Source organism: Lygodium microphyllum, chromosome 27, assembly GCF_053477565.2.
Source record: "Lygodium microphyllum isolate KBCC chromosome 27, Lygodium_microphyllum_v1.1.10, whole genome shotgun sequence".
NCBI lineage: Eukaryota > Viridiplantae > Streptophyta > Polypodiopsida > Schizaeales > Lygodiaceae > Lygodium > Lygodium microphyllum.
Window position 1 is genome coordinate 97,001,996 of NC_141161.1, and position 19,838 is coordinate 97,021,833.

The window sequence follows — 19,838 nt, forward strand, 5'->3', positions numbered from 1 at the left end:
GAGTAGGCTTGCACTTAAACGATGTATTACACTTGGGTCTATAGCGAGGGGGCACTTTCCTCGAGGAAAAGAAAAGAGAATGCTCTATGCTAAGTTTACCCCTTTAAAGGGTTCTATCCCAAGTAGAGAGAGAGAGAGAGAGAGAGAGAGAGAGAGAGAGAGAGAGAGAGAGAGAGAGAGAGAGATTTTTGAAGGCACCTATGATACATAGAAAGGTTATGGTGAGTTAATGCACCTTATATGGAGCAAAGATGGAGCTATTTAGTTGTGTACCAAGTGGTTGATTCAAAAACAAGGGGGAGTTTAGAAGGGGTTTAAGCTATGTGGACAAGTAATTTATTGACTCTAAATCTTATGATTGAGTAAGAGGGTGAGGGCCTATACTCCTAAGGTTCTTTCACTTGTTTGGAGCCCTCCATTTGTACTCTTATCTACTAAATTTGAAAGAGAGGGTTTAATCTCTATAAGTTCAGCATTTTAGATAGTGAGAAAATTGCACTTATCTTAACACATTTAACAAGAATGCATGAACATGCATAGGAGCATTGCCCTTTTTGTTATTAGTGTTCTTTTCTAAAAGTAGGCCACTTTAGTAGACTAGGGGTAATTTTTCAAAGAATGACCTTGTCACCATACCATTTTGTTATTAGCATTCTTTCCTAATAGTAGACCACTTAAACTAGCGAAGCAAATTTTCAAAGATGAATCACCTTATAAGAGTACCATTTTAATCATTTATGCCCTCATTGGCAATGTTAACAAAATGTAATATGTATTACTTAGACATGTTGGACATGGAATACACAATCCCACTTGAACCATTCACCTTGAGTGTGGGTTGAAAGTTTTTAAAAACAATCTCCTTGGTTAACAAAAGTTTATGTATGAATGCCTTGAAATAGCTTTGGGGACAATTTCTTGAGCAATAGTCCCACTAAATTAAGAAAGCTTTACAATCCTAGGGTTTGCCACATCAATTTAACACCACAAGAGTTTGCCTATGGAATAGAGTCCCTACATAGGTGTGTAGGGGATTTAAATCTACCCTTATTAATTAAATTACATATTTCTTGCTTAGGCACAAAGCCATTAACCTCATAGTAGAACCTAATAGAAATGTGTGCAATCAAATATTGGTTTGAAGATTTCTTGAGCTATCTTTAAGGAACTTGATTAAAAATTTGTAGCAAAGAAATTTGAAGCAATACCTAACAATGGGAAAGGAAATCCATTCTTAGCCCATGCTTGTTAAAGACATCCAACTTTGTTTTCCTCAATGAAGTCACATATCTATTGTCTTCATGTTGTGCAAGCTTAAGAAATGGTCATAAAATGTCTTCATGTTGTGCAAGCTCTTTTTGCTATTAAAACCATCCAACTTTGTTTTCCTCAATGAAGCACATATTTATTGTCATTGTCCATGATTTGAGTTTGAGCATAAGATAATTCTTACAAACAATTTCAATAGAATCATACTTGGTTGTGAATCACTTTTGCTTCTATTATTGTTCCCTTATTGACACATGCAAAAGACATCTTTTTCTCTAATTGCATGTTGACATTTTAAAAAGCAATAAGAATTAGAGAAACCATGCTATCCAAAGAAAGCTTTTGCCAAAGCATATCTACCCACCATATCTTAGAAAGACCTTAGAATAATATGCTCAAACGGAAGCTAAGATTCAAGCAAAATTTATACTAACATATATACCTTAAAGCATTGAAATGTTCAGTTGCATTTCTCCAAGCCATTGCTTAAGGTGCAGTAATTATCTCTCTTCAAATAGCTCACCACAAGGATCTTTTATTAGTAACCATAACTACTATGTAGGTTGTTACTAGATCTATACCATCGATGTTGGTAATGTAAACAAGCTAGCAAAGTTGTTTGAGAGTTTTTTGCAAAGGAATCCCCATGTCTCAACTCTTGGGAACTTTGACATCTTTAGCTTCTACAAGAGAGAGACCAAATACTTGGCATGTTGCAATAAGAGATGGGATTGCATCCTTGTCCCCAATTGCAAGAGGCTAGGTATGGGGTGGCACACTTGCATGAGGTCATAGTGTTAATGCTACTACATGGGAAGTAGATGAATTTTTCAGCAATGAAAGAACTCTTGTGATATGATATGCATGAACTCGTAACAAGAACTAATAATTACAAAGCATTACTTTCATGAAATGACATGTAAACAAGTGTGTACCAAAAACAAGCCCAGGCAAAACTTTGTTACTTGTACTTTCTATGCTTCAATATTAAATTATAAATATCATGAAATGCACATGTATTCAACTATGTTTAGTTTCATGTTCTCAACCATGTTCCTAGCTAATTGCAACAAAGGTTACAACCACTCCATAAAGGAATGACATGCAAACAAGTGTGTACCAAAAGCAAGCTTAGGCAAAACTTCGTTACCTACACTTTGTATGCTTCAATATGAAATCATAAACATCACGATATGCATATGTGCTCAATTGTCTTTAGTCTCGTGTTCTCAACCATATTTCTAGCTAATTGCAATAAAGACTACAACCACTTCATAAAAAAGTTTCAAGCGAGCATCCTATCTAAAAGATGTGCATCTAGATCTAAAAATATCATTTGTTCCCATGCCGCTTTTTTGGGTTCCAAACATGCTTGTTGAATTTCCTTGTAACAAAGATATTTTCTTCTTTTTTATTTGAATGTCAGCCATACTTGTATGCTGAGCTTAATTTTTGTTATTTGTTGTGATCAAAGAGATTGCATCATGAACCTCAATACATTCCTTGCATGTTAGACTTTCATAGATATGCAATGCAACACGATAACAAACATGTTGATTAAGGTCAACATTCTTCATAAAAGCAAGATTGATCTATGAGCTTCAAACATCTACATGTATGGTTAATTTGATTGTCCATGTTGAATGCAAATAATTACTTGATCATGGAGTCTAATACTCATTGTAGCAATAAATACTCCTCTTACACAATAAGGCTCACTTCATTGCAAACATGGCTAGTGCTACGTATGTTCAATCACAAGTACCTAACAAGCAAGGCAATGCTCCAATGACTTGATTCCCACTATGTCCACTCCAAAGCATTTTAAAGGTTTTTGTAATTGGAAGAATTGATAACTTTCTTTGATTGTGCACAAACGACCATGTACTTCTTAGACTTGATACCACCCATTTTGTTGTTTAATGTTTGATTGTAGCCAAATATATTCTTTTAGAGAGGTTGATATTTTTTGCTTTTTGCATAGGCAGCAACAGTTAGTTTTTACTTGTTTTTCCCATTTTTAAAGAGTTTGAATGGCTCCACATAGGATATTTTTGGAACTTTTGCTTTTCTTGATGGCGTGTTTAAAACAAAATTTTGGACAATTCAAAGTTTGCCATATGGATGATTTACTGGAAAATGTTAGGCTAACAAAGTAAAGGTGCATGGAAGTGAATTACCATAAGGATTGCTAATCTACAGTCAACCAAAAAAATTCAAGAATATTCCACAAAAAATAAAAACCTCAAAGCTATTTTTAATACTAGCAGCTAGCAAAGGAACCATGCTCAAAAGTATATTTGGGATAGCTCATATAACGACAGAAACAACAAGGCCCCAATTATGGAAATTTCTTTGACAAATTGGTATACAATGACTTGTAAAGGTCTCACTCAGAAACTCCATCATGATTTGCTACAGTTCAAGATGTGCTCTAGTTTTCAAAGATCATGCACAACTGAGAAACAGTCAGAACACAAATTCTCCCTTTCTGAATCTGTCCTTGAGAATTAAGGCTATAGAGAATCACCTCACCAGTAGATAGGAAGCCTCGCCCATAATTACCAAAAATTTACCCCAGTACCATTGTCCACAATAGCATTAGCCGTATATAACCCCTAATCTGGGAGAGGTGGCCTATGGGCCATGAGCTACACTAACACACAACCTCGAAAGGTTCAAGGAGACCAATGTGCAAGCAACAACAAGAATTTGTCCTCTCGATGTCATTCATGCCAGCCATCTATGCAAAACAATGCGTATATAAGCCACCAGCCTTTGAATACGTCTGAAAGGACTCTGCATTGCAAGTCAACATGGCTCCTATGGCTACAATTTTGAATACGTCTGAAAGGACTCTGCATTGCAAGTCAACATGGCTCCTATGGCTACAATTTTGAATACGTCTGAAAGGACTCTGCATTGCAAGTCAACATAGCTCCTATGGCTACAATTTTGACAAAGGATACATGCAATTGTTCAGAGCAAATACAGCTCAATGGAATAGCCTTGGCCGAGTTCGAGCAGGGACCTTGCCCTTCAGCTTTAACCGCCTATAGGCTTCACGAATATGGCATGGCCTTATAGGGCCAGTTTCCTTCCTTTCAGTCATTACTATCCTCCCTGAAATTTAAAGAGGAAAAACCTTAGCCAGTGGTCAAATGGGTAACCAGTAGAAGTAGAGACTGGGAACTGCAGCACTTATACTTTTTTGTTTTTCCAGAGACTTTATACACAATTCTTACTCACCAATCTCAACAAGCTCTCCCACAAACATTTTGGCTATTCCTGACATGACTATGGTCATAGGCATTGAAATCGGGCAACCAGCAACACTCTGCAATAGCTGTGAATGTACAAAATAACTGTTGTTAGAGCAGATTCAGTTAAATAGACCTAACAAGCCATTCCAAATTTGATTCATAATTCTCGCAAATGAATGTATCATTCGCATTCAAAACAACAAGTGGCAAAATGCAATGTCTGCTGGCTATAAAGCGGCTCCACAATCAGCAGATTGTTCAAAATGGCAGCACAATGCAGACTACAATCAAGAAGATGCAGGCTGCAGTGCATCAGGCAACAGATGACATGGTACACCAGCAGGTTGACAGTGAATAGCCAACTGGCAATGACTCCTCCCAGCTGGCAATGACATCCAAGCAGAGCGGTTGCAACCAGCAGGCTGGGCAGCAAGGTGACATCACAGTTTTAGGGCAGTAGCTCCTCTATGGGTGTGGACAGCAGGAGAGAGATGGCTGAGGAGGAGAGGGAATGATCCGGGAGAGAGGAGTGATCCATAGTGATGAAGATCACAATGAGAGGGGTGAATGGATGTCCACAACATGTCCTTTTAAACAGTGTTTTTTAGGTATTTATCCTATTGAATAAAAATAATACCTTTTTCATAGATGAATCTTTTTGGGGTTGTTTTAAAGTAAATTTAGGTATTAATGCATGATGATTCTGTGCTAATGAATGTGTCTAGTTTTAGTTGCTCCACATACCCGTCGCATGTTTGCTTTCTGAAACCCTGAGCGTCGATAGCACTCATAACGACTCATTTGTTCTGGTGTAAATTGTGCCAAGATAGCCCTGCAATACAATGACAGAACCAAATGATCAACACTAGATGTAGTATTGGTATTACAAACCTCTACAATGACTATTTAAATTGGCCACTCTAACAAGTTCCACGAAATTGACATGCTAGAAAAGGCATGAGGATTTCTAGAGAACTTAAACTCTCACTTTTCTATAAAATTTTTGAAACAATGCATAACCTTTCAATTTTAACATCATACTAACATTAGGCATTTATATTAAAGCTAGACCCATCAATATACATAAAAGCGAACAATTGATGACCAAAAGTAAGGCCCAATCAAAACACACAATAAAGTGCAAGAGACATTATCCAAGTCTAGGTTGAAGACATATTATTTTGTCAAGAAAGTGAAAAAGAAACCTGCCCTTTGCTTGGTCACATTATGAAAGGTTCATTCAGGCAAGCGTATCCATACAAATTCTTTGCCATCAAGCCATTGCCCACCCTTCGGTTGGTTGAGGTGCAAACAATTCATACAAGCAAGCATATCCATACAAACCTTTTCCCTCAACAACGATCCTAGTTTTTTAAGTAGCAATGTAAATTGTTGCCATGCTTGAAGTGAGGACAAAGAGACAAAACAACAAATGAACCAAGACACACCGAATCTCACAACAATCTGAGACTTTTGCTTTGCTTTACTTTCAATGCCTCCACAAGCACTATCCAAGAAAAAGACAGAGAGAATGGGAGAGCTTCTTATTGGTTGGTTGGTTGCTTGAATCCTTGCTCCTTCTCCTTCACTGCTACTTCCAAAACCAGCCTCTCTCAATGGTGCTGCTTATTCTCACACATCCTTTCCCAATTTGTCATTTGATCTTTTATTGACACCTATTCTTAATGGCTCTTTGCTTTCCGACTGAGAGTGAGAGTCATTTTATGGACCGTACTTGTGTTTGATTCCTCTCGAAATGATTGCTCTCTCTCTCTCTCTCTCTCTCTCTCTCTCTCTCTCTCTCTCTCCTCCAAGAAAGACAAAAGGAGAGAGAACTTGAGATACATATCACGACTTGCACCTATGCCGCCTTTAGTTAATTCTAACTAGTAAATGATATCCAAAATGGTGATATTCTCCATGACTATCAAAGTGCTAGTACTAATGCGAGCAGCTTATCTGAGAGATGAAAAGGTCTACTAGCTATTGAAAGTGGCACTCAATGTTTTCTTGAGGCAGCAAGCTGATCAAGGAAACATGTTGCCCCCATTTGTTGAAAGAGACCAGCCAAAGCTCAAGGCTGTCATGGTTGATAGTTCAACCACTAAAAGACAGAAGTAGAAAACAGTTCCCTTTCTCAAAAGTCATCATGTGCTGCTGCTACCATTAATAACAACAAATTTAAGGCTACTTTCGACTATAGGTCCACAAAAGGAAAAACTTTCATGGATGCTCCCCAAAATTGCATATTTTGTGGGACAGTTTCCTGGCTCAAAACCATCTATGGCCGATGAGAAGACCTAAAAGTTCTGCACTGATCTAAAGTTGCTGTTACTGCAGAAATTGCAGTAACTAGTCAAGAATGAATGCTCTCTAAATGAGCTAGGAGGGATCTTCACTAGTTGCTCTAAAGAATGGCTGTGCTTGACAAAGACGAACACAGTTGTTTTAGCCATAAATGAGCTGCTCCAAAGCCTGTATGGGTGAGTCATGACTATTGCACGCTTTTTAAAAATTTTCTGAAGGCAAATGGATAGCTAGTTCAGTCCATGTCAATTTCAGGGTCACTTATTAGATCCAATGGAGTGGCACATATATGAAATTGTTAGCAATTAGATGATTTAGCAAAAGCATGTCAGGCTGGAAAAAATCGTAAAACCTATTAAAGGCATCAAAACACAATCATGAGGATCAAAGTCAAGAGTCATCATGGTAAGACTGTTGAACTAAAATACGCATTACTTGTTGAATAGCCTCTTAAACAGCCCCAAACAAACTAAAAAATGCTCTTTTAAAGTAAAAACCCTAAAATGGGGAGTGGTTTAAGAGAGTTTAGTGGAAACCCTAATTTTTGGGGTGCCCTTCCACATCTATAAATAGACAGGCTGCCCCCATTCAGATTCATTCCGTCTGTGCAGGTTTCTCACTCCATGTGCAGATTTCAGCCTTCAACCTCCTCCCACATGGCTGTCCAGCCCTCAAGATTGCTGCCACTCCATCCGTGTTTGCTCTTGCTGCTGGAGCCTTCATCCATGCTGATGTTAGCTATTGGCGACAGCATCATCTGCTGCGATCTGATCATCCAATCATCGCCAACCCAATTCCCAAGTGTACTCCACTCCTCCATTCTAGCACTACAATCCTGTTGCAACGGCCAAGAATGCCTTCACGGATAAGACACGTTTTAACAAGTCAAATTTCACTACTTGGTCTAATTTCATGCAACAAGTGCTTGAGTCTCAGGGTCCTTCAAAGCTCATCATTGGTCTAGAGCCTATGCTTGATGGTCTAGAGCCTATCCCGGACCCTCAACTACAAAGCTGAAATACATACATCTATTCAATTCCCATCATCTGTCGACAATGAGCAAACTGCTCTGTTGGAAGACCCTTCATGGAAGGTCTACAGGATTATCATCTGTATGCACTTTGACAAGCTCAATGCTCTTGCTGTCAAGTACATCTCTAATGAAGTGGTACTTCACCTATGTGCTTCGTCTTTGTATGAAGGATCGGATTCCATGCTAGCATGATAGCACTCTGACTATCACAATGGAGAACAAGTAACTCTGTAAAGCCAAGCTCTCCTACCAGACGTGAAAGCCATAAAGCCTCCTTGCATACCTCAATGGCAGCCACATACTCTGCCTCTGTAGTAGACAATGCAACACACTTTTGTAGCCTGGAGATCCAAGAGTCTGCTCCTCCTGTGAAGGTAAATACGTACCCAGAAGTGGACTTTCTGCAATCCGCATGGCCAACATAGTATGTATTCGTAAAGCCAATGACAGATACCTTCTGCTTTCCAAAGCAAATGCACAACTCCTTTGTGCCTTTGAGATATTTCATAATACCTTTCACTACTTCCTAATGCTTTTTACCAAGGTTTGCCATGTCTTGGCTAACCACTCCCACTGCAAAGGCAATGTCAGGACGTGTAGCAACCATAGCATACATCAAACTGCCAACAACTGAAGCATATGGTATCTTGGCCATTTCAACCGTCTCATCATCAAATGTAGGGTTGTCCTCTGCACTGAGTTTCACATATGGAAGCAATGAAACCCCAATTGTTTTTCCCCCCTCCATATTGAAACGTTGCAAAACCTTGGAGATATACTCCTACTGAGATAGATAGAGCAATCCTTTCGACCTATCTCTGAGTATTCGCATGCCAAGAATGTGATTTACATCACCAAGATCCTTCATGTCAAAGGTGCCATGAAGACTTTACTTTAGTGAGTCCAAGGCATGAGTATCCCTGCCAGCAATCAACATGTCATCAACATATAGAACCAAGATAATCAGGCTGTCATCTGCTGCCTTCTTAGTGTACAAGCAGTGATTCACTTGACTTCTATGGAAACCTTGAGACTGCATAAATGTATCAAACTTATAGTGTCATTCTCTTGGTACTTGTTTCAACCCATACAAACTCCTTTTGAGTTTACATACCATCTTCTCTTTCCCTTTTTGCACAAACCCTTCAAGCTACTGCATATATATCTCTTCATGCAAATCGCCATGTAAAAATGCAATCTTTATATCCATCTGTATGAGCTCCATATCTTCAGCTACAACCAAACCCAAAATGATTCTCAATGTAGTCATCTTGACTATAGGAGAGAAGATCTCATTAAAAGTCAATTCCGTGTCCCTGCTTGTATCCCTTCGCAACCAATCTTGCTTTGTACTTTGGTGAGGAACTAGAAGTAACCTTCATCTTGTAAACCCATTTGCATGGAAGTGTTTTTTATCCTTTAGGCAATTACACCGAGTCCCAAGTGCCATTTTTCTCAAGAGATTTCATTTCTGACAACATGGCTTTATACCATTTCTTGCTGCCCTGTCTGTCCATTGCTTCCTTGAAGCAAGTCGGTTCACCACAATCTGTCAATATGACATAATCAACCACATTGTTTGCACTGGGAATGAATCTATCAAGTTGTCTATAGTAGCCCTAGAAGATCTCCTAACCCAATGATCATTGTTTGCTAACTATTGAGCATTTTCAGCTTGCTGTTCTGGCATTTCAGCCTACAAATCGGCATTAACAGCTTGCTGTCATGGCTGTTCCTGCACATGTAGTGGCTCATTATCATGGGCAATAGCTGGCTGATCATTTCCAAAATTATTTTTGGCATTTACAAGTTCATTTACAGTAGGTATTTGCTGATGTACAATGGGCACATTTTGCTGTCCAAAAGGTATTTCTTCCCAAAATACAACCCTATGGACCTCCTCAGTCTTTTCGGGTTGTTTATGCATGCGATCTTCCCAGAAGATAACATCATTGCTGCGTACTACTTTCCTCTTCTCGGGATCCCATAATCTATAACCCATTTCACCCTCGTCACCATATCCTAAGAAAATGCATTTACAAGACTTTGGCTCAAGTTTGTTGCGTTTTTCTTTTTCTTTATCCCCCCTCCCCCCAAAGAGCTGTTTGGTGATTGATTAATGAAGTGTACGGCTGTCATAACAACCTCTGCCCAAAAAACATGGGGTTATGCAGCATGAGACATCATCGTACGAACCTTATCCTATATGGTTTGATTCATACACTCTACAACTCCATTTTGGGGTGGATTATGAGGGACAATGAGCTCCCTCTTCCCTTTTGATTCCTTTGCTGTCACAAAATGCTTGAAAGGATTTAGACACATATTCCCTACCATTGTCAGAGAGAAGACACTTGAGTGTCTTATCAGTTTGATTTTCAACCAATGCCAAGAATTTTTTAAATTTGTCAAGCACTTCATCCTTGCTACGAATAGGATAAACCTATACATTTGATGTAGCATCATCGACAAAGGTGACAAAATATTTATTCCCCCCTAAAGATAATCCTAGCATCTGACATACATCTGAATGTACTAACTCTAGAGGAGGAGATTTCAGCGAAATAAACTTTTTATGAGACGTTTGTGCATGTTTACCATAAATACAATGATCACAATGCTCAAAATCAGCATAACGAAGACAAGGCAAGTAACCCAAACGAGAGAGCACTTTCATTACAGTTTGACTCATGTGTCCCAACCGGCCATGCCACAAAGAAACACTTGGCTGCTCGGTCACGGCAACAACATGATTACTCACACTAGATCATGGAGAGGATATAGGGTATCACTTTTACAATCTCTGGCAATCACTCTAGATCCCTTATAGATCTTCCATTTCCCATCACCAAAATTGGTATAAAATCCATCATCATCTAGCTGCCTTGTGCTAATCAAGCTCTTCTTGAGCTAAGATACATGTCGTACATGTTGAAGTGTGAAGACAGAACCATGCTGAAACTACAACTGCACATTGCCAATACCTGCAATGTTACATGCATAGTTGTCCCCAAGATTGACAGCACCATGTCAATCCCTTGTATAGGCAAAGAACCACTCACAATGAGGGGTGACATGAAAGGAAGCACCTGAATCGAGAATCCAGGTATGCATGTCATCATCTGTATCTGCAAGTAAAGCATATGCACCAAAGTGTGAAGAGACATAGAGTACGTCATTCCCACTATCATTGTCATGAGTAACTACATTTACCTCTTCAATTTTAACACTGTTCTTCTTAGGTTGACCCTCTTTCTTCTCTTCCTTGCTATCATCTGTCTTCTTGCCCTTTCCTTTCTCTTTCTTCCATTTGTAGCAATCATGTTAAAGTGACCTTCTTGCCACAACGATGACATTCAACATCTTTGCCACTTGATTTACTGCGTCCCTTGCTATCAGATTTGCCTTTCTAATGTGATCTACCCCTAGTATGCAAAGCACTAGAAGACTTACTGGATGCATTGTTTTATCGATTTATTTCTTCCATGAGTAGAGCACTCTCTACATCACCATACAAAAGAATTGCATTAGAATTGCTCATAGTAGTCCTGAATGTATCTCAACTCTCTGAAAGAGTGCAAAGCAAAAACGTAATCTTAAATTCTTCATCGATCAAGAACTTCAAGGCAACCAGCTGATTGAAAATGGAGTTAAAACTCACTCAAGTGAGTAGACATTGCTGTACCCTCTTTCATGCGCAAATCCATAGGCTTTTTCAGCCAATACACTTTGATTGAGGCACTCTTCTGTGCATATAGTTCTTTGGGTCGAGTCCAAATAGCATATGCAGAATCCAAACCTTCAATGTTAAATAGCAAGGCACCAGAAATCGATAGCTCGATGGTTGAGCGTGCAAGCTCGTTTAACTCATCCCAATCATCCAGTTCCATATCTCCAGATTTTGCCCATTTTGTTTTAATCGGCTTTGCCTGCTTCTTTTGGAACAGGATATTGTAGCACTGTTTTTGCCAAACTGCAAAGTTATGTGCTCCTTCAAGCTTCTTTATGTGCATGAGATTACTGTTGTCATTGCTACCATCCATGATTTTCAGCCCAAATGTGAACGAAAAATTGTGCAAATGCAGGCCCAAACTGTCACACAAGTGACCAAGGTACAAACAAGTACTAACCAGCAATAAATGACCACGTAGAAGAAAAGATTTCAGATCTGTAATCAAATTTTCAGAAGCACCAAACCATATGCTACAGCATTCCACAACTGATTACGGCTGTTCCAAGGGCAAATGCATCACATTACATGAGAAATCCCAAATTTTAGCTGCAATTTCTGTTGTACATGTACCCACGGGTATAAAATTTGACACGCATGGTCAAAAGCCCCAAAGTTTTGTGCTCAAAGCATCAACCACACATCTGCATTGTCTCTGGTATGCACAGAACAAGCTAATTTTGCCAAAATAGAGCAATTTCGGCAAAAAACCCCAAATTTTCCAAGTGCTAGATGTCCAAATTGCATGGAATTAAGCCTGTATGTACATAAAATGACCAAATGGCGCACAAATTTTGCCCAAGCAAGAAAAGCCCCAAATTGCACACGGTCCAATGTGCATCAATGTCGAGAAATTGGGTAAATTTTAGCCCAATTTTGCATGTACATGAAAAACCCCAAATGTCGGAGGCAAAATGTCACAAATTCCTACAATTTCTGAGACAAATATCACTTTGTGACTTGCTCGTACCAAATCTGGACAAATCCCCAAATTTCTCAAGTCCAATGTGCACAAATTTCAATGAAATTGAAAAAATTTCACTAAAATGTGAAAAGCCCCAAAATTCCCAGGCAAATGTGCATCGATTCTGATGCACATGCCTCAATTTTGCATGAACAACACTCAATCTAAAAAGCCCCAAATTTTTGGGTCCGAACTCTATGCTTAGGCGCACGAACCCCCGTTAAGCCAAGGGGAAATTCCAATAGAATTTTGAAGAAAAACGAATTTATGACCTTAAAAAAAGTGACGTGGCGAGGTCCGTTGACTTGCCAGTCACGTCACGTGACCTAGAACCCAGCCGGCTGCCCATCTGACTCATGTGACCTGGAACCCCTGTCAACTTGTCGACTATCTGTCAAATGTGTGACGCAAGGCATGACGATTCACTACAGGCGTTGCTTGCTCATTGCCACGCTGGTTCCCATTGGACATCACGTCTAGTCGTTTACTGCCATCACACTAGACACGAAGTCCAATCATCACACTAGAAACGAAGTCCATTGCCGTCACATCTACTGCTACCTGTTGGTCCACGCTGGTCACGCTAAACCTGCCTCTTGGTCTCGATTGTTCGCGAGTTGCCTTTGACCTCGAGAAGTGTGCACTCCACGCTCTGATACCAGTTTGAAGGGGGGAGTGCGCAATGGAGTGCGAGATCAAGGCATGAGCTGCAGAGCTGAGCGTTACAAGGAGTGAACGCAGAGATAGATATACCAGTTCCTGATGGTACACAGAGAATAAAAGAATGTATTTATATGTTAGGGTACAATAAGGGTGTGTTCACACCCGTAAGACTATTTACACGGAGACGAAGGGACTTTACACCCAACAACTGCAAGGGTAATGTTCCCCTATCCATGTCAATCTCTTGAAAGGCCTCGATCCACCCCCTCCTCCTTTCCAAGGACTAACAAAATGATGGGATAGGAAAAACAAATTATATCCCTAAGAGAGCACCCATAAGAGAGCCTTAGTTAGAGAGAGAGAGAGAGAGAGAGTGTGTGTGTGTGTGTGTGTGTGCATAGACTAAATTCAGTATAAAGTATTAGCCTAACACTCGTGCGAAGCACCAAGAGAATACAAAAAGATTCTCAGCTCACAAAAAAGCTTTGGGGTCTCTCACAATTGATTCCTTTGTGACTCAAGTGCCCATGAACCCTCTTATCATTTGAAACGTGCCTTCAAATCTTAGTGTGAAATATCAAAGAATAAACATGCTTTGAGAATACCAATGTGAAGCACCAAAAAAATATTGGCGCAAAGCACTGAGAAGAGCACCTAGATTCTCTCTCTCTTTCTTTGCCACAATAATATCCAAAATAGTTACATAATCATTCATATATATTTATTTATTTATTTATTTATTTATGGAGCTGATGGTATACAAATACATAAAACATGCATTAAGACACAAACATTCGTGCTCTAAGCTTTAGTGCAAAGCATTGAGACAATACCAACATGAAGTAGCAAAAAAGTGTTAAACAATAGTGATAGTGGTGCTTCAAAGTTTGGCGCAAAGCACCAAGTTAAGTTGCCGTACAACACCAAGGAAGAATCCACACCTAGTCTTTTGTTATATGGATTGACACGTAGATTGAATGCCTCTTCGTTTGAGGGGGGCTAAAATGGTTGTCTAGGCCAATGTGTAATGGGCCTAAGTTCATTCCTTTGTCGGGCAATAGAGTGTCCTAGTATGCTTTCTTAGAGAGGCCTAGGTAAGCTACGTAATTTGGAGGACCATACCAAGGCTACCAACCGAAAGCAACGTTTACATAACGCAGGTCTAACGTGGGAGGAGCTATGGCTATCAAACGCACAGCGGCAAAGATGGAGGATGTCGGTTTAGTCAAGGGAGAAGAAGACGAGGACGAGGATGAGAATGAGGACGAACGAGAGGATGATGATGAGCACCAGCACCGTCAACCACAGCAGCAACAGCATGTACAGCCGCAAGAAGAGGACGAGGACTTGGAAGACGACTAGCAAGATCCTGACGAACACGCTGGCAAGAAGGCCAAGATCCCTAAACCTAAGAAGGGGGCCCTTAAGAAGAAGACCTTTGGCAGTAATGATGATGATGAACAGGAGAACAAGATAGCCCGGGAGCCTGCCAATCGTACAAAGATCAATGACGAGGAGGAGGAGGAGGAAGAGAATCCAGACATCGAGTTGGGGAAATCGCAGACTGTGGATCCTGAGAAGGTGCAGTAAGTCTCTTGTTGACAAGGCGTTTTATATTTCTCATTTGAGAACTACGGCTGATGATTTGAACCTTGCAAATATCATATCCTGTGGGGTTGCACATATTTGGTAGGAAGCGACAGCACTAACAGCAAGACTCCCAGACCTATAGTACAATACCGCATTTTGAAAAGCCTGTTCACTGGAATGTGAGGTTGGGGATCACGTAGCACAGAGGAGCCTCACAACCAGTTGAGTATGATGGAGCATCGTTGCTGCTGTAGTAGCCACTTTCAGACAATCTACTGGCCAAATGAGAGACATATTAACCTCATGCTTATAGCATCGATGAGCAAGCTTGAGAGAATAGAAGTAATAGACAGAAGCATTGGGACAAACTAGTTTACCAAAACATTGGCCCATTGCAATACAAGCATGCTTGCTTAGCAGTTTGGAGTTCCATCACACCTATGCTCTCTCTAGCAAATTCTAGTATAGGAACACTAGATGGTAATGTCCTCTACAACCGTTAAGTGCTAGTGCTGGGAGAAAATCTAAGAGGTAGAAAGGTGTGTCTATTCTGATAGAAGGCACTCTTAATGATCAAAATGTTGCCTCTATTTTGTAGAAAGAGACTAGTTAAAGCTGTCATGGTAGGTGATGCAACCACCAAAGAGGGAAGTGGTGAAGAGGAAAGTTTGGAGTTCCATCACACCTATGCCCTCTCTAGCAAATTCTAGTATAGGAACAATTCGCTAGATGGTAATGTTCTCTACAACTATTAAAGTGCTAGTGCTAGGAGCAAACCTGAGAGATAAAAAAAAGTGTGTCTTTTGATAGAAGGCACTTTAATTATCAAAATGTTGCCTTTATTTTGTAGAAAGAGACTGGTTAAAGCTGTCATGGTAGGTGATGCAACCACCAAAGAGGGAAGTGGTGAAGAGTTCCCTTCCTTGAAAACCACCATGGGGCGTTGTCACTGCTCATTGCAAAACTTAAGGCTATTCGAGTCTTGGTCTGCAAAATACAAATTTGAAAAACAAATTGCCCATGGATGCTCCCAAGAAGTTTCTAAGTTTTTCTCGATTAGACTCATACCCCTAAACGCTCCCAATGAGGGGTGCCTCCCCTCCAATAGATAGCCATGAAGCAACTTAGGCATCTCCTATGGACACCAACAATAATATGTGAGCCAAGTGAATAACAGAGCTCGATCGTAGCCACCCGCCAAGAAGGAGGGTTCACTAGGAGGATTTCCCAGGGTGTTCAAGGGACGAGTCCTGGCCGCATGATGACTCCAAGTGTCCCTACCTATAATGCACCTTTTGGGACCTGAACCCATAACCTCTAGGTTATAAAGCACAAGCTTTACTACTAGGCCATCACTTTGGAAACAAAAAATGCTTAAGTTTTGGCACAATTTCTTGGTTGGAAACCATCTATTTTGACTGAAAAGCAGATCTTAAAGTTGTGAAAAGATCTACCATTGCTGTAACTGCTGAATCTGCCGCAAATTGGAGTTTATATTTAGTACTAAGTACAGAATGAGCTATTGAGCTTATCTTAAACTGCGTTTGTCTTAGGCAAAAATGAGCTGATCTAAAGTCACCTGGAAGTTAAATAATTAGCAAGGCCAAAGGCCCATTAACTAAGCACCAGTCCAAGCAACTTGTTTTAGACAATTAAATAAAGTATCTCGTATGGGTGAACTATAGCGATTGCAAGGCACGAAAGAGCTTTTTAGAGAGATTGGGATCAATCTGCAGTTGCTTATATAAAAATGAACTGCTCTGATGAGTTTACACTTCTGCTGACCAAAGTTAGTATCATGAAGATATGTATTTTTGAGACATCATTTAACATGTGGATCAATTTTTAATCACATGGTTAAGTAAATGTTGTACATGTGAGGTGTAATTGGGATTAGAGTAAATTTACGAGCCCGGGACCTGAGGAAATCACAAGATGTCAAAGGCAAAAGTTGCTATAAGTTATGCGGCATAGGTACTTGGTGGTATCTAGTGCTAGTTGTTGGTCTAGGTCATTCATTTAGCCATAAGTGTAACAAACGTATGAAGGATTCTGCAACTTAGCAATCCCCAAACACATCAATAGACCTAAGCAAAACGATTGAGAGGGGAAAATTCTACCCCTTATAATGAACACATGCTTGCTAGAATTCCCAAATAAGGAAACGACAGAAGCAGTTAAGGGATTTTCTCCTAGAAGCTCTGCTGTACAGTACAGCCTCAGCCAAGCCAAGTGTCTAGCAAAAAAAGCTACAAACCCTGCTTTATTAACTAGATTCCCAAAAACAGTCATTTGTTCTTATTTCAAGATAGGTCAAGCCATCTTAAAATGAAGAGAGAAGGCATATGTTTTCATGTATCAGAATGCATTTTGATGGTAAATGTCATAATCTGCCAATGATCTTCTATTAATGTTTACCTATGTGAATACAGTACACATCAAAAGAATTGTGTGTTGATACAGAAAACTGAAACATACATTAACAATTTACCTGTCTAAAAACAATACACATGTGAAGAATTGGATAACTGATACAGCAAACAGAAAGAAATTTCTAAAGGATAAAATAAACATGCCTACCTTGGCCGGACTCCTTCATTATATCGGAAGCGATCATCATGCATATAAAATGCCCCTGCTGTTGGTACAACAAAAGGTTCAGCATCCTTCTTGTCCTCTGCACCTTTGCTGCCTGCAGGACCTTGCTTCACAGTCCCTTCAGCATGACTGCCTGCATTTTTTGCTACACCTTCCCTATGATGTTGTGACACCTCTTCATCATCCTCAACTCCATTCTCAGCAGGCCTATCACCATCCACAGCATCCTCGTAGTCTTCCTCTTCCTCCTCTTCAACAGGAGCAGCACCTTCATCTTCTGCATCCTCCTCATAGAAGCGGGGTCTTCTGCTGATAACATTGGGCTCCTGATGGTCTTCATCATCGTCACTAGCCTCCCGCCTACGGAGAGCCAGAGCTGAAGTCCCTTCACTATCACTGTCATACTCTTCGTCATCGTCTGCGCCAGATTCAGGAAAGGCATTATTGGTTCTCCCATCCTGCTCCTGAGAAGCCATGACTGGCCAGGAAAAAAAAAGCGGTCTAGGTTTGAAGGCCTGCCCTTTCTGTCTTGATATGGAATGTTTTAAAGGCAGCCACTTTGTGAATCCATGCCTCTTCTTCCCGGTTCTGTGAAAGCAAAAACCCTACCAACTTGTCTCCCTTGATATGGAATGCGCCAGAGGCAGACACTAGATGATCCAGTGTTCTTCTTGAAGGTTCTGTGTTAGAAAAAACCCTACGGAAGCAGAGACCCTGCAGAAGCAGCACGAACGCAAGAAGCGACCTGGAAGGAAGCTCCACGCTCGTCCATAAATCCTGCCGTATGAGATCAAAGGACCAAGATTCGTCTGCTGCAGATCCTCGTCATAGTCATCAACACCATACCCTGCGAAGCCCGACTGTAAAAGCGAGAGTTCTTGAATAAACTATATGAATCCGGTTTACTGTTATACTTTATAGTGGTAAAACTAACATAGGCAACCTGATTGGATTCACGAGGTATACGTAAGTCAAAAGCATTAGGACCATCACTTATTTCTACTGACCTTCTTACACAAAGCCTATTTGTTATTCGCCATAATATTTGGTCGGTTGTATGATAAATATCAATATCTATCAAGATTCTTGGGCCTTGTTTGGTTGGTTTTTGCTTTGTTCTTTCCCTGTACTTATATTCTCCTATATTGTATATGATGTATTATTGAAGAAAATGTCCGAAGCAATCATTTTTCTCTCGAGCCTATTCATACCTTTAGAGAAGTCCTAAATCTTAGCCTATTCATACCTTTAGAGAAGTCCTAAATCTTAAAGATATGCATATGCAAACATGCTTAACTAGTTGCACTAATTGTTTTTTGTATGCTCTTTATCATCTTACAATATCTTTAGCCTCTCTAACTATCGTAGGGGAGCATTCTCTCTCTCTCTCTCTCTCTCTCTCTCTCTCTCTCTCTCTCTCTCTCTCTCTCTCGTGGGTGGGCGGGGGGATGTGATTCATCTAGGTAAGATTGGTTGTGTTGTGTTGTAACAGAATCAATAAGGTTAATGAAGACTATAACAAAATGGCATTAATCTTAATGACAAGGGAGGGTTGATTCAAATTAACAAGGGGGATTGTCATTCATCCCACGTAGCTAGAGCTATATATCAAGATTTTTGATTGTAAGTAGACTCCATAGCTAGGTCATTTCCTGCATGGTAAACATTGAAGACGACCACCATGGGTGCAGCCCCTCTCATTGATCTCAACCTCGTAAGACAACCTTGCCTTTCCTCTCTTACTCTAGTGGTTATGCATATACTTCACCTTCATGCAACTCCTTTACTTGATAGGTTATGCTTAACTGAAGGAAACTAGTTTTGGACTCATAGGACACAATTTATATTAAGTCAACCCACCATCACCATGGATTTCCACCAAGCTCAACCCTTGCATAAACTCCATAGGGAATTACCCTTATCAATCAACTATGCTCTACCCTTGCATAAACTCCATAGGGAATTGCCCTTATCAATCAACTATGCTTTGCCCTTGCATAAACTCCATAAGGAATTGCCCTTATCAATCAACTATGCTTACCCTTGCATAAACTCCATAGGGAATTGCCCTAATCAATCAATTATGAATGATCCTTGATAAGTAGATGGTATGTTTGATTTGTAGAAGCTTGTCGTAAGATCAATTTAAACCTTGATTTTCCAAATTTGCCATGGACTTGATAAGTAGATGGTATGGGGAGTGGGGATAAATAGGGATAAGTGGGATTAAGAGTGGTTTGCACACTAAGTCCCTTTTATAGAAATTGTTGCATCTCTCTCTCTCTCTCTCTCTCTCTCTCTCTCTCTCTCTCTCTCTCTCTCTCTCGTGCGGACCCGTGGGACCAGATATGCAGCGTTACACTCTCTCTCTCTCTCTCAAAAAGCAAAAATGCTTGTTTGGGGCTATCTCAATGAGCCAAA

General features: G+C 40.1%; 1 protein-coding gene across 1 annotated transcript; it reads right to left on the reverse strand.

Moving 5' to 3' along the window:
- Positions 1-4,029: 4,029 nt before the first annotated feature.
- LOC148012636 (uncharacterized) lies at positions 4,030-18,310 on the reverse strand. The gene is made up of 4 exons (XM_087669404.1): positions 17,400-18,310; positions 5,277-5,364; positions 4,519-4,615; positions 4,030-4,392 (listed from the first exon to the last, which is right to left on the reverse strand). Exons 1-4 carry the CDS (start codon positions 17,891-17,893, stop codon positions 4,265-4,267), a joined length of 807 nt encoding a protein of 268 aa, XP_087525530.1. The 5' UTR covers positions 17,894-18,310; the 3' UTR covers positions 4,030-4,264.
- Between the last annotated feature and the right edge of the window lie 1,528 nt (positions 18,311-19,838).

What these genes read in the sequence shown, in the direction of transcription:
- LOC148012636 (XM_087669404.1), bottom strand. Translation starts at nt 17,893, where the DNA reads ATGGCTTCTCAGGAGCAGGATGGGAGAACCAATAATGCCTTTCCTGAA. An exon ending in AGAAAGCAAACATGCGACGG is followed by an intron (nt 4,616 to 5,276) that starts GTATGTGGAGCA and finishes GTACATTCACAG; the next exon opens with CTATTGCAGAGTGTTGCTGG. An exon ending in GGGAGAGCTTGTTGAGATTG is followed by an intron (nt 4,393 to 4,518) that starts GTGAGTAAGAAT and finishes TTTAAATTTCAG; the next exon opens with GGAGGATAGTAATGACTGAA.